This window comes from Sinocyclocheilus rhinocerous, unplaced genomic scaffold, assembly GCF_001515625.1.
Source record: "Sinocyclocheilus rhinocerous isolate Xijiao unplaced genomic scaffold, SAMN03320098_v1.1 scaffold1842, whole genome shotgun sequence".
NCBI lineage: Eukaryota > Metazoa > Chordata > Actinopteri > Cypriniformes > Cyprinidae > Sinocyclocheilus > Sinocyclocheilus rhinocerous.
In genome coordinates this window covers 836,675-849,977 of record NW_015667292.1, presented here as the reverse complement: position 1 = coordinate 849,977, position 13,303 = coordinate 836,675, and the positions used below count along the sequence as shown (strand labels likewise).

The following is a 13,303-nucleotide window of genomic DNA, read 5'->3' as shown; positions in this document are numbered from 1 at the left end:
AATTTCCAAAAATAGACCCTTATGTCTGGTTTTGTGGTCCACGGTCACATATATCCAATAATATGATCTACCAATAATCAATAATAATATCTATAGTTGACACCAATAAATTAACAAAAAATCTCTAATATCAGCTGATAACTGATATTGTACCAATACATTGTGCATTCCTAATAAACTGTTTTCATATGACATTAGTCTGTAAAACCCTTCTAATTGGAATATTTATTTACTTGGTAAACCCCATCATTCAGGTGGTGACACTCACCTCTTTCTGGGCTCTGTTCTTCATCTTGGACTTTCTTATTGTCTGTTATGTCCTTGTGTGATACTAGAAAGAGCACCACCTCTCCCTTCTCATTCTTAATGGGCACAATATCCAGAAGACACCAGAACTGAGTTCCTGTCAAAACAAAATATCCATAATAGCCATCAGAGTTAACATTCAAAATGAACATTCAACACATTTATTGACAGGCATTTACTCAGCCTTATATTTAGACCAGGCTTTATGTTTAAAATGTATTATAGATCAATAAATGATATGATATGACCTTGACTACTTTTAGTTTTAGTCTAAATCAAAACTATCTTTCGTCAGAGGTTCTCTCAGTTGGCTGTACTGCCTTCATTTCCCATGAGCCCCTATTTGTACCTTGAGTTAAATTGAATATATGGAAAAAACGTTTTTGCAGCTCTAGACTTAGTAAATAGCAAAAGCAGCACAGAAGGACATCTCAAAGTCACTGTTATCTAAAGTGCTTCATATCCTGTCTGGCAGGAGCATCTCATATGAATCCATTAGATTTTAGCAATTGAATCTAGGGCTGCAATAACTAATTGATGAAATTGATAAAGAAAATGGCCAGCAATTCATTTCATTATTGATTAGTTGGGTCTTTATGCATATCACAGAGAATAGCCATCACTGACATCACATAGCAATGCAAAAAAAAAAACATTTATATGAGAAAAACACATTAGACATTGGTGGAGTTCACAGAATGAGCAATGCAAGACAAAAGCAAGTTGTCCGAAGTTTGGGAGCGCTCTACACTCCAAAACTTTCATGAGTATATAGATTAATGTAGATCCTGGATTAATATATTTATTTTGCCATTAAATAATTATGTAAACAAATTAATTTTTGAAGCAAACTGAAATAGTTTAAAAATGTCTAAATGTTTTGAAATATTTTTATGTATTTTTATTCAATTATTTTGCTCCAAAAGACAGCTTCAATAATAAAATACTAGGCATTCAGCAAAATTCAACTCTTTAATGTGCTAATAATTGTTTTGCTATTAATAATAGTCATTTGATGCAACAGAAAAAACAACAACAAACTATTTGTTGTTATATTTAGCTAGATGTCATTTTTAGATGTGTATAGTTCCTTATCTCTCTAATCTCTGATTTCTTTGCCCAAAATCTGAACAAAGACAGCGTTCAACATGACACAAACATGATTAAACATAAGTAAATCATCTCTTCATAACATGTTCATCTCCTGTCTTTTTCTTCCTGAGTGGGCTGATTTGTGTTTCTGAGCATTTGGCCTTCCCAGAAATGAAATTCTCCATCCATACAATTTTCCACTGATGTTTGTCAATAACATCCATACATCCATGTACTGCTTCTCTTTTTTGTATAGTAAATCAAAGTTTATAAATGTAGTCTTTTGACAGGTGAGCAGAACATGTCTTGACTGCTGAGCACAGAATTCCCTGTTTTGTGTCTGTGTGTATTTGTGTGCACACATGCAGGCTGCTCAACATTATGCCACAGTATCATAACATGCCTCATTAAATCGAGACGGAGGGAAACGGAAAGAAAGAGGTAGAACATGCTTGAATGGAGGTTGGAGTCCCTATAATGATACACAGTTCTGTGTGTGTGTGTGTGTGTGTGTGTGTGTGTGTGTGTGTGTCACCAAGCCCTTTCATTAGGCACAGCTTGAGTCAAGAGAAGTACATTTCTATAAGAAAAGAATAAATTTAATTGAACCAGCGGATCATCTCTTCATAACATGTTCATCTCCTGTCTTTTTCTTCCTGAGTGGGCTGATTTGTGTTTCTGAGCATTTGGCCTTCCCAGAAATGAAATTCTCCATCCATACAATTTTCCACTGATGTTTGTCAATAACATCCATACATCCATGTACTGCTTCTCTTTTTTGTATAGTAAATCAAAGTTTATAAATGTAGTCTTTTGACAGGTGAGCAGAACATGTCTTGACTGCTGAGCACAGAATTCCCTGTTTTGTGTCTGTGTGTATTTGTGTGCACACATGCAGGCTGCTCAACATTTCTATAAGAAAAGAATAAATTTCATTGAACCAGCGGTCAGAGACCATAGGCCATATAACACAATGAGCAATACGTTCAAAACAAACCACTTAATAAGGTCTAAGAACAGCAACATGCCAACCTATGAATAAAGCATGTGCTGCTGACAATAGGTAAATACAATAAATTGATTTGTACCACATGTGGTGAACAGCTAAGATCAACAATGAATGATTAAACAGCCACTAGTTTGACTGCACAATGGATTGAAGGTTGTTATGATGATTATTGGCCAATAAGGGTCAGGTATCATTCTTAAACCTCACATAAGAGCTCTTTAATACACTAAATGAGCTGCATTGTATCTCAAAGCAACTGTGTTTACTATTTATTGATGTTTTTAAAGTATGGTTTTGAATTTTAAACTGCCACAGTTTGCGATTAAATGGCCATTTTGACTGAGTAATTAATCAGTCTTTCCAACCCTATATATTAGTCAAAGTCCCTTTAAGGCAAGTCATGTCACTCGGCGGCCATCTTTGAAACGCCTCTCAGGCATGCAAGTGCAGCTCCTATCTCTTTTAATGGGGAAACATCAAATTCTCAAAAACTGTTCACCAAGCTTATGATTAAATTTCATATTTGAAATCACCATCATAAATGTTGTTTATTGTGCTCAAAGAGCATTAAAAAGCGTATTTTTTTCAGGCTAGACCCACCAGGGAGTATGCGCAGTCCTTAGCGCACATCTCAGAACGCTTACTGTTTCTATAGCAACCGGGACTTCTAACAGCAGCTGAAGTGACGCACTGACTTTACCGATTAGGGATTGGCTCTTTTGCTCAGAAGGCGGGGCTTCGTTCGATAGAGCGGCCTTAATTAAGTGTTGAATTTTTCCCCATTCAAAACTATACGAGTGACACGTCTTGGGTATTCTATAGTCTTTGATATTAGTGTATGAGAGAGAACCATTCAGGACGAGTCAATTCACTAGAATGAATCGGACTTTCCAGCGCTACATACAAATGAGAAAAGAGCAAAAAAGGACTGTTTAAGTAGGCGCTTTCATTACTCACTGAGTTCATGCATTGAAACAGCGATGTTGCATTTCGCCGAGCTATACTACGCGCTGGAAAAAAGAAGTTACTGGAAAAGCTGCACTAGTTTTAAAACAGCAAAACTGTCAACATTGTCACGCTACTGTAAAACGCTTTATTTTCTATGGGTTTACGAAGCCCACAATAGAACACAGGGTCAATTACAGTTTCCATTAAAACCAATACAAGTCCCATTATAACCAGTAAAACCATTACAAATTTTGTGATGGTGTCTATTGTTTTTTCAGCAGGGCTATAATGTTATTTCACCACTATAAAATGACTGATTGTTCAATTGTCCTTCTTATTTTATTGTATTATTATTTTTTAATTATTTAATTCAAGTCAAAGTGATAATTGAATCTGCATTTGACAGTTTGTTAAGGCTCTTTATCTTACAGAGGACTGACAGTGTCTCAATGCAACATGGCAGCCATGCAACAGGGGGAATTTACAGCAGTTTTACAGCTATGATCTTTTATTCCCTTTGAACCATGTACAACCTCAACCTGAACCTGGAGGCCACGAGAGGTGTGTGAGACGTGTTCGGCTAGTGCCAATGTTTAGAAGTCCTTTGACTCAGTGACAAAGTGGCAGGAGTGTTGTTGTGGCTGATGCACAGAGGCGACGTGATGGAGGAAGCATTCAGAGTTCTGTTTGGGACTGTAGTGGCTTGTTCAAACTGGAAAGAATACATAAACAGCCTATTCTCTTTGATAAGACAACAAACAGCTGCTGAGTATCTCTTACATACCAGCCAAATGAATGAATTGGACTCTGTGAATTCAGGCTACAGGGGGCAAATTGTTTCTGATGAATGTTGCACGAATGCTAAATTGAGGTGAATCAGGTGAGAAATCGGTTGTCAACGGTGCTGTGTTTCGAGAATATTTTGGTCCAAATATCTGCCAAATTCTCTCCACCTGTTCTGGTGTCTGATAGGGTTTGACAGAGAGGACTACGCTGTATGTTCACAGCAATTCACAGTGGTCTCCTAGTACACGGATGGAATTGTGTTCTCTTGACCGCAGGTGGGTAAAAACGTGGATGGCATTAACTATACGACACGCTGCGCTCTTTCTGTGTATCACGTTCAACATGGAACAAATCAAGCCATCAGAAATCACCGTCATCTCTGAGGCATTGTTTATTCAAGGCTAGTTTAAAGGCATATCGTGTTATTTTCAAGGAAATTGGTGAGGGAGAAAAGACAGACAGCTGCTCAATTTATCGTAATCTATGCTCAGCTGCTCCAGACACACGTTAAAGAACACGGCACGCATTTAAAGCCAATTTGTTCAAATATGTATGTAGTCTGGACTGAAATTGTATTTGTTTGGGCATCTACTGTGAGGGAAGCTTACTTTTAAAGTGAGCCATTGTAGATGTTTTCCTTTCAGATCTGTTTAATATAAGCTCAGATTGCATTTATTCAATTTTTACATTTTATTATCCATAAAAATGGCAAGCACTCAAATGTCTAATCGTCTAAACAAATCAATAAGTAAGGGATAATGTACATTACATACTTACTTGATCTCTCTTATTACACTGCTACTTACTAGATAGGGAAATATTGATTTGAGGTTCAATTATTTTATTAGACAATAGAGAAAATCTACTGTAGCACAGCTGTGTTGGAAATCATTTTCCTTACAGTCAGTTATACAAGATTTAACAGCAGAATCGACCACTTCAACAAACTGTTCCAGAAAGCTGCATTAAATAATCCATTTCCTCAAGATCGGAAGAAAATCTTGGGTTGATTAAATTTAAAATGTCTTTTTCTATACGTCACATGGTTCTGTTCTTTTATTTGTATCCGTCCATCGCCCCACTGTGTTAATTATTTCATTATCGCCTGCAGCTATGCCTGCCTTATCACTCTAATCAATTCAGTACATATGAAATTCATTTCTGATTAATTGATTTTAGAGTTTGCTTTGATTTGGTGTCCTTATCCACAGCATAACTATAGTGATTTAATTGCTTCAACATCTTCTTCAATTAACTCCTCTTCTTTTCGTAATATAGATATGTCACATTTAAGTCTTAATGAAACTTTATTATTATTATTATTGACAATAATAATAGATAATTAAATAATTAATCATATAATTTATTATTAATCAAATTTATATTTTATATTTGAAATTTGTTTTATTTTATATTTTCAATAATAAATAAATAATTAAATAACAGTTTATGGGGGAAAATAGCATACCATTCAGGCATTTTTGGCATGCAATATCCATTAACACTTTATTTTCCAGTGTCCTTGTTACATATGTTACATGTACTTACTATTATAATAACAATAAATAATGCATAATTACATGCAACTAACCCTAAAACAAACCCTCAGCCTAACCCTATAGTAAGTACATGTATACAGTACTTACATGTATAATTACACTGTAACAAGCACACCTTAAAATAAAGTGTAGCCCAATATCCCATGTAGTAAGATTTAGGATGGACTAATACTATTTAGGATAGATATTATGGGAATTGGAATGAATCCCCGGTCATTTGCTTTTGGTGCAGGAGACAGAGGCATATAATTAACGAAGAGTCTCCTACCTCCTTTTTTGTAGAAGACCAGTTCTGTCTTAAACTCCCGCCTTTCGTCCAGTGCGCCCTGGATCTGTGCCATCAGCTTATCACTGGTCTCCGGCCCATACAGGAAATGACACGCACAGCTCTTCTGCATCAGTTCTGCACGGGCATAGCCAGTGAGTTCACAGAAGCCATCAGAACAATACACGATGGGGTACAGAGACTGGACCTGCGCGTTCCCCAGCACAAAGTTACTGTCTGTGAAAGAAAAACAACAAAGAGAAAGACATAAAAGTCTGCTCATGAGAAATGCAACAAAGTTATTTGAGTTTCAACACTCAGTATATTCAACAAAAGCCCAGAATAAAAGAGCTATTGACTTCACAGCAGCTGTTCAATTTTTTAAAATGCAATGAAACAAAAGTAATGAGTTAACAGAAATCCCTTGTGCTAGCGATATTTTCTCCAGCTCTGTTATCACACTCACCCCAGACTCACTGGAGGGCTGAACATTTCGCACATCCTCTCAACAATGCTTTAAGGTACCTTTAAACACTTTCCAAAGGCCTACTAGGAACCTGTTTTGTCTGCTGCCCTCTGACCTTTTGATAGATGTCTGAATGAATGTGACAGGAGTGAAGAAAGTAGCCATTTATATACTGTGAATGTGTTGAGTTTTCAGTTAATGCTTATTAAAAACATCTTGGTTTGCAGTCTATATAATGTTTTGCATTGCATTAAGTGAATGTATGTTTGGTGTATTTGTACATTCCATGTTTGATATTTCTGCTATTTTCCTCTGAATACGAAATAAATACAAGTACAGCATATAGGTTATAGCGTATCAAAGTTGTATACAGTAGCCCCCCAAAATATGAATGCATTGGAAAATACTAAACCAAGTTGCATCTGTCAACAAATGTTGCTAGACATTTTCTCAGAACTAACTTCACTTTGAAAGCAAATTTCTTCTTGAGAATTTATATATTTCTTGTAATTAATACATTTTGGACTAATTTTAAGGGCCACTGCACTGTGTAGTTAAAAAAACTTACAAATCAATATGCCCAAACATTTTTAATATAATAAGAGTTGTATTACATAGCCTATTTATTTGTATATATTCATATTTACATAACCGTTTGTATAACAGTTTCCTACATTGGATGAAATTCAGTTTATCTTCCCTTTTCATTGTATTGGATGTGCAGGCTGCAGTGTTATAATCAAATTCATTTCGCAATTCAGCAGAATACAGCAGAACAAGGCGAGCAGTCAAAATAACACGATTCAGATCTGAAAGTGTGAATGATGAAACAAGATTTCTTGTAATTAATACATTTTGGACTAATTTTAAGGGCCACTGCACTGTGTAGTTAAAAAAACTTACAAATCAATATGCCCAAACATTTTTAATATAATAAGAGTTGTATTACATAGCCTATTTATTTGTATATATTCATATTTACATAACCGTTTGTATAACAGTTTCCTACATTGGATGAAATTCAGTTTATCTTCCCTTTTCATTGTATTGGATGTGCAGGCTGCAGTGTTATAATCAAATTCATTTCGCAATTCTGAGATTTTTTTTATACAGCAGAACAAGGCGAGCAGTCAAAATAACACGATTCAGATCTGAAAGTGTGAATGATGAAACAAGAACAAGCATTGAATCTAAGGCCCAGCATTATTCCACACGTTTCACTTATAAACCCAGTACAAGCACAAACATGCTTTGACTTCAGACTGCACGTATTCTGAAGCATGGCGTTTCATCATCAAAAGAGAGAAAAGAAAGATTAAATAAATGAGACATCATGCATGACAAAGAGAATGGAATCTGCTGCCTTTATTCATCTGCAGTCATTAAATCATCTCTTAGGGCTACGAAGTAATAATCATATTTTCACCTACCGAATATTTATTGCTTCGCGCTGAGGTGCAAATATTGATCCATCAGCTGATGGGCGCCCCTCTCCCTCTCTCTCTGTGTGTTTAATATTCCACAGGGTTGTGAACAGGAGCAGATTTATCCATGACTGTGGTATTTAAAATGGAGCGGTGAGCTACAGGTTCATTTTCATGCTATAATAAAGTGGAGGGAGCGGGAGAGAAAAGCTACCAATCACATCCTCAAGACAACAACACAAAGAAGTCAGCTGAACAGCTTTCGAGAAAGAAGGACAGGGTGTGACGAAAGGATGGAGAGAACATGAAAAGAGATGTATTATTTCATTATATAAAAGGACTTTATAGGATAAATATTATATATAGGCCTAATATTTCTATGGCAGTGCTCTGTATAAGTACACTTTTCTGGGAAACAGAAACCGGTGCTACTATCATATTTCCATCTTGCGACTCAATTATCAATGGTAGCAAATATGTTCTAGAAGGACTTATTATTATTACTACTACTACTACTACTACTACTACTACTATTATTATCATGGCAAAGAATTCAAAAGAACAATACAAAAACAGAACAACTATCTTTAAAAGTAAGTAAAAAGTACACATAAATAAATAAAAAAATAAGTTTAAAAATTTTTTTATAAAAAAAATATAAAATAGGTAAATAATAAATAACTATATGAATAAAAATATTATATATATATATATATGTGTGTGTGTGTGTGTGTGTGTGTGTGTGTGTGTGTAATAGTAATAATAATACATAATACATAATAGTAATAAAAATACATATACCCACACATATACAAATATATACAAACAGTAATTGCAAGGTTGTTACAAGGACTTTATACTGTAATATTGTATATAATATTTAAATATCTTATCTTTATTTTATGTCCCAGACCAACAAGAGGGGAGCAATTTCCATTCACAAACTTTTTCAGTATCTGGTACGGACACTTTTGTTTTGTTTTGTCTTTTACTATATTTTTTATGTTCACGTTTACTTATTTCGCTGGTGGGTAGCCATCATTGACTGTCAATACAAATAAAGGTGAAAAACAGTCAGGCTGGTATCTCAGATGGTTCAGTTGATAAACTGCATTTAAAATATTGAAATGTGTCTATTTATGATGTGGTGTGTACATGAGCAGTGTCACGTCTGCATTGTTGTAGTCAGTATTGACTCTGCAACTTCCTGTTTATTCTAGATACTCTGTAATGAATGACGCGAATCCCACTAACAACCTCTTCCATATGAGTCTTAATAAATGTACCTGCTTTTGCTGTGATAAAACATTACCAATGTAAAATAAAAGATGAGGGTGATTAATGCAGGACCCCTGAGATGGACAAAACACTCTCACCTAAAGTGGTTTGCAAATCTCTCTGCGATTGAATAGAGAGATAAATGACACAACAGATGGGGAAAATAAACACTAGAAATCTTGTTTACGAGACAATCTGAAGATATTGTTTATTTTATTGTCAAATTTCAGATTTGATTGTTCCTAGAGATTATGTCACCATTGAAGACTAAACCGCATTAATCCACTACACATCTCTCTCTCTCTTGCTGACACATTCATCAAGTAATAGAAGAGAAGCTGGAATTAATATTTTGATATTCAGTTCACTGTGTCTGTCTTTTCCCTCTTTCTTATTTTCTTTCCTATATATCTTTTTAATGAGATAACTTGACGCTACACCACTAATCTGAACTATGAATTGCATACAACTTTTTCAATTATCTAATGCTTCAAACACGGCACTCATGGTTGTAAAGCTCTAATGCGTATTGTTTTATGGCTAGACAAGATGTATTACCAAAGTTTATTGTTTAATGAGTTTGTTTTACAAATTAAAAAATATAATGGATGCATAATGTATAATAGTTCACTTAAATGGAATTTGTTTTCTTCTTTTTGAGATTAAGTGTAGTGCTGAAGTCTCCTGATATATTGGCTATGATATTACAAAATGTAAGTTTTTAATACAAATTCAAATACTTCTCATGTCTATAGGCCAGCAAATTTTTTGTTTTATGCATTTATTTTATAATATATTTTTGTAACCCTATTTTCCAGCATATGTTTAACTCAGTTAGCTATATAAAAACAAATATATATAATATAAAAATATAAATATATTTAATACTTTTTCTGTTGTAAGCAGGCCTCTGAGCTTGTAAGTGCTAATATTTTTCAAATTTTTTTCAGTCTTGTTTCTCAGCGCACACATATTCCTCTTAAAGCCAAGAAGTTGCACCCTTCACACTCTGTCAGCTTTGTGCTGTAGGAACAAAATAAAGTGTAAATGAAACATTGCAGCTATTCCCATAAACAACAGAATAAAAGTTAAGCTGACAACGTAACATGCTAGTTGCTCATTACAGGAACATTAGCATAACAGCTAGCAGATACTGCTGCTTTCTCTGTATGGTTTCACATAGACTGATTTTAATGACTTCTTTATCTCCGCTACCTTGCCTGTGGCTTTTTCTCCCTCGTAGACTTTATTAATTTTACAAAATACATTTTATTCCCCCTGAATTTTAGATAAAAAGCTTTACGTTGTCAACAAAATTCAAAAGCTAGTCTACTATGTATACATCTGATGGTTTGTGCTTTGCTCTTTGCACTTGGCCTGGGGGCTATCAAGCAACTTTTTTCAAAAAATGTTATTTCAGGTAATAACAAGATTATATAATTTTTCACTTTTGAATAGCCAACTAGACTGGGGAGTTCCAGACCCAAACCCATGATGAAAGTTGCATTAATCTGTATGACAGGTTGCAAAAACTGTAAGTAAAATGGGCAAGGATTCCAGAGCATCTAAGTGAACTGCTTCTTCATGAAATATGCTCATTTACTTGTATGAATTTTACAGACACTTTTATATAAAGTGACTTACAATGCATTCAAGGTTTACATTTTGCCCATATGTGTGTTACATTTTTCAGTAATGAGCTCCTGTGGCATGTTCAATTGAATGCCTGTGTATAAAATGTATATCTTGAATTCACTGAAATTTGCTTTGAATAAAAGTGTCTGCTAAATACATAAAATATTAAATGCATTTTAAAAGTAACAGTGCCACTAGGTCGCCATTCGTTCATGCAATCAAATCTAGCATGCCGTGCTGATAAATGCTTCAAATAAAGCATAACTGACATAAAGCTGGTATGAAGCCTCAATTCATGATCTGAGTGAAGGAGTGATTGAAAGCCTTTGAAAACTAAAATTGTTCTCTGATACTGCACAATTGCAATGCTTTTATAGTGAGCTTGATTAAAAAAAAGAACTGCTATGTATATAAGATCATTCGTAATGTAAATAACGTACCAAATCAGTATTCACCAATAACTTGTTTTATTTATGCCCAACTGATGATACAGGAATATTAGGGACTATTTTGTCATTATTGGTGACTCTGAATAATGTAATGCTTGAGCAGATTTCATTTTCTAAAGCTATGAATGAGAATGAACTAGTAATTAAGATATAGAGCAATTTACATTTGCATTAATTGAACTGCAATGCCTCAAGAATGAAGTCGCATGAATGTTTCTGGATGCTTCAATACAAGAGAACTCAGAACAGACAAGTAAGAAGAGATCTCAGATCTTGGAAATGCTGTATGTAAACAGCCTCTGCTAAGCAGACATCTTGCTACGGGGCAAAAGAACCACAGGGACCATGATGAATAAAATAACAAGACTTCCAATAGCGACTTCCCATAAATAATGAACTATGTCATGGTGGCGTGTGGTGTGTGTGAGTTTGTGTCTTGTGTTAGTTAGTGAATCAGCTTCAGAGAACAAGGTCATGGTAGCCAGAGCTCCAGAGTTCAGATTGGAACTGGATTCAAAATGCTATAAGCAATCTTGCCACTACCCAAGTGCTGTATGTGTGTGGGTTTACGAGGACACTTTCTGTGTTTCCATTATTCAACCGGCTTTTAAAAAACAAAAAACAATGGGTCTCACTCACTAAGTTTGTGTATGCACAAATAGGCATGAACAAATTAGGATTCACCAATAACTTTCAAATGTAAAATATAATCTAAATTTATGAAAAATGTAGGAACAAATTAAGCCATCCTTACACAAAAAAATCACTTACTCTAGGTGGCCTTATAATCATGTTAAAATGAAATTTCATACATAGATATTTCATCTTAAATATAGTTCATCATATCCAGCGAAAGAAGAAAACCTGCATTATAGCTCAAGCTGCAAATTTCCTCTGCATTAAGATGCAGTTATGCATATGTACAGCTGGCTAATGAGAGGTCTGTAATCTGAGTCACTATATGTAATTTGTTTATTGCCTTTGAACTGGTTTTAACGATAGCACACTTGGCATTGCTTGTTGGTCTGGCTGCACATGCTCTCAGGGGTCATATGTTTGTTGATAATGACGAAAAGCTCTACAGGAAATATTGTGTGAGAAGCCCTTAAATGAAGATGGCTTGGCCATGTTTAATGCAAAAGACTAACCTTGGGTATGTGGTCACTCATTTAGAGCAAATTCATGTGCATACGTATGTGTTGTGAATTACAGAGAAAATTTTCATGAGAAGCTGTTCTGTTCGTACTGCGTACAGATGAGATTTTGAAGTGTGCTTCCAATGGACACTTTACATGAGGCCACAGGGGAGAGGATTTGTGAATGACAGTGAGGCGACAATATGGCAATATGATGATTGGAGTATATCTGGATTACATTCATACTACACACATTCATACTAATGTAAATACTGTAGAACATACTTTTTAAATGGTCACAAAGTAAGTACTTATTCAAAAGAAGTACCTACTCAGAGAGTATGCAATTTTGAATACAGCCATTTTTATAACTGAGTCAATTAATCATTGATTCGATCCAAAACATAGTTTCGTTTGAAATGCCACCCACTACTGTGTTGTTCGGCTATGTGTGACAGTTATGCTGTGGCTTTATTTGGAACTATTTTCGATGCAACTGGAAACATTGAGTCTGAAACAGAAGTTGCTTAATATTAAAGTCTTATTTATAAAACTGTCATACAGTATAAAAGCAATATCCCACTCATACAGTATATCACAATATATATAAAACCATTCAAACACCGTGTGATATGGGAGCAGAGGAACAGACAGAGTTGAATAACTAGAAGGTTGTAGGAAGACGATGGATGTTTGATTGATTACGACATCTTAGAGTTTGGTTGAGCTAAATGAAGCAGCAGGAGAGCTGCCTGAAACCTATAACCTCCACATACTAAAAACTAATACTAAAGAGTCCAGTTCTGCTGTATGCTGTCTGGCCCTGGCTCTCTGCTCCGCTGGTCCTGCCTCAGTTCCTGGTCTCTCCACTTCCATGTGGACCTGGCCCTCGATCCCTCCCCCTGTTCCGCCTCCACTCCACCGCCCTCCGGAATCGTAAAGTGTTTGGA

At 35.2% G+C, this 13,303-nt stretch overlaps 1 protein-coding gene across 1 annotated transcript in view; it reads right to left on the bottom strand.

The window, feature by feature from the left end:
- LOC107733652 (potassium voltage-gated channel subfamily H member 8-like) overlaps positions 1-13,303 on the bottom strand; it is a 112,606-nt gene that overhangs the window by 36,199 nt on the left and 63,104 nt on the right. Inside the window, exons 2-3 of the mRNA XM_016545379.1 lie at positions 5,969-6,202; positions 269-403 (exon numbers count right to left, since the gene is read on the bottom strand). Of these exons, the coding sequence (XP_016400865.1) occupies positions 269-403; positions 5,969-6,202 (369 nt within the window). The remainder of the gene's footprint in view (positions 1-268; positions 404-5,968; positions 6,203-13,303) is intronic.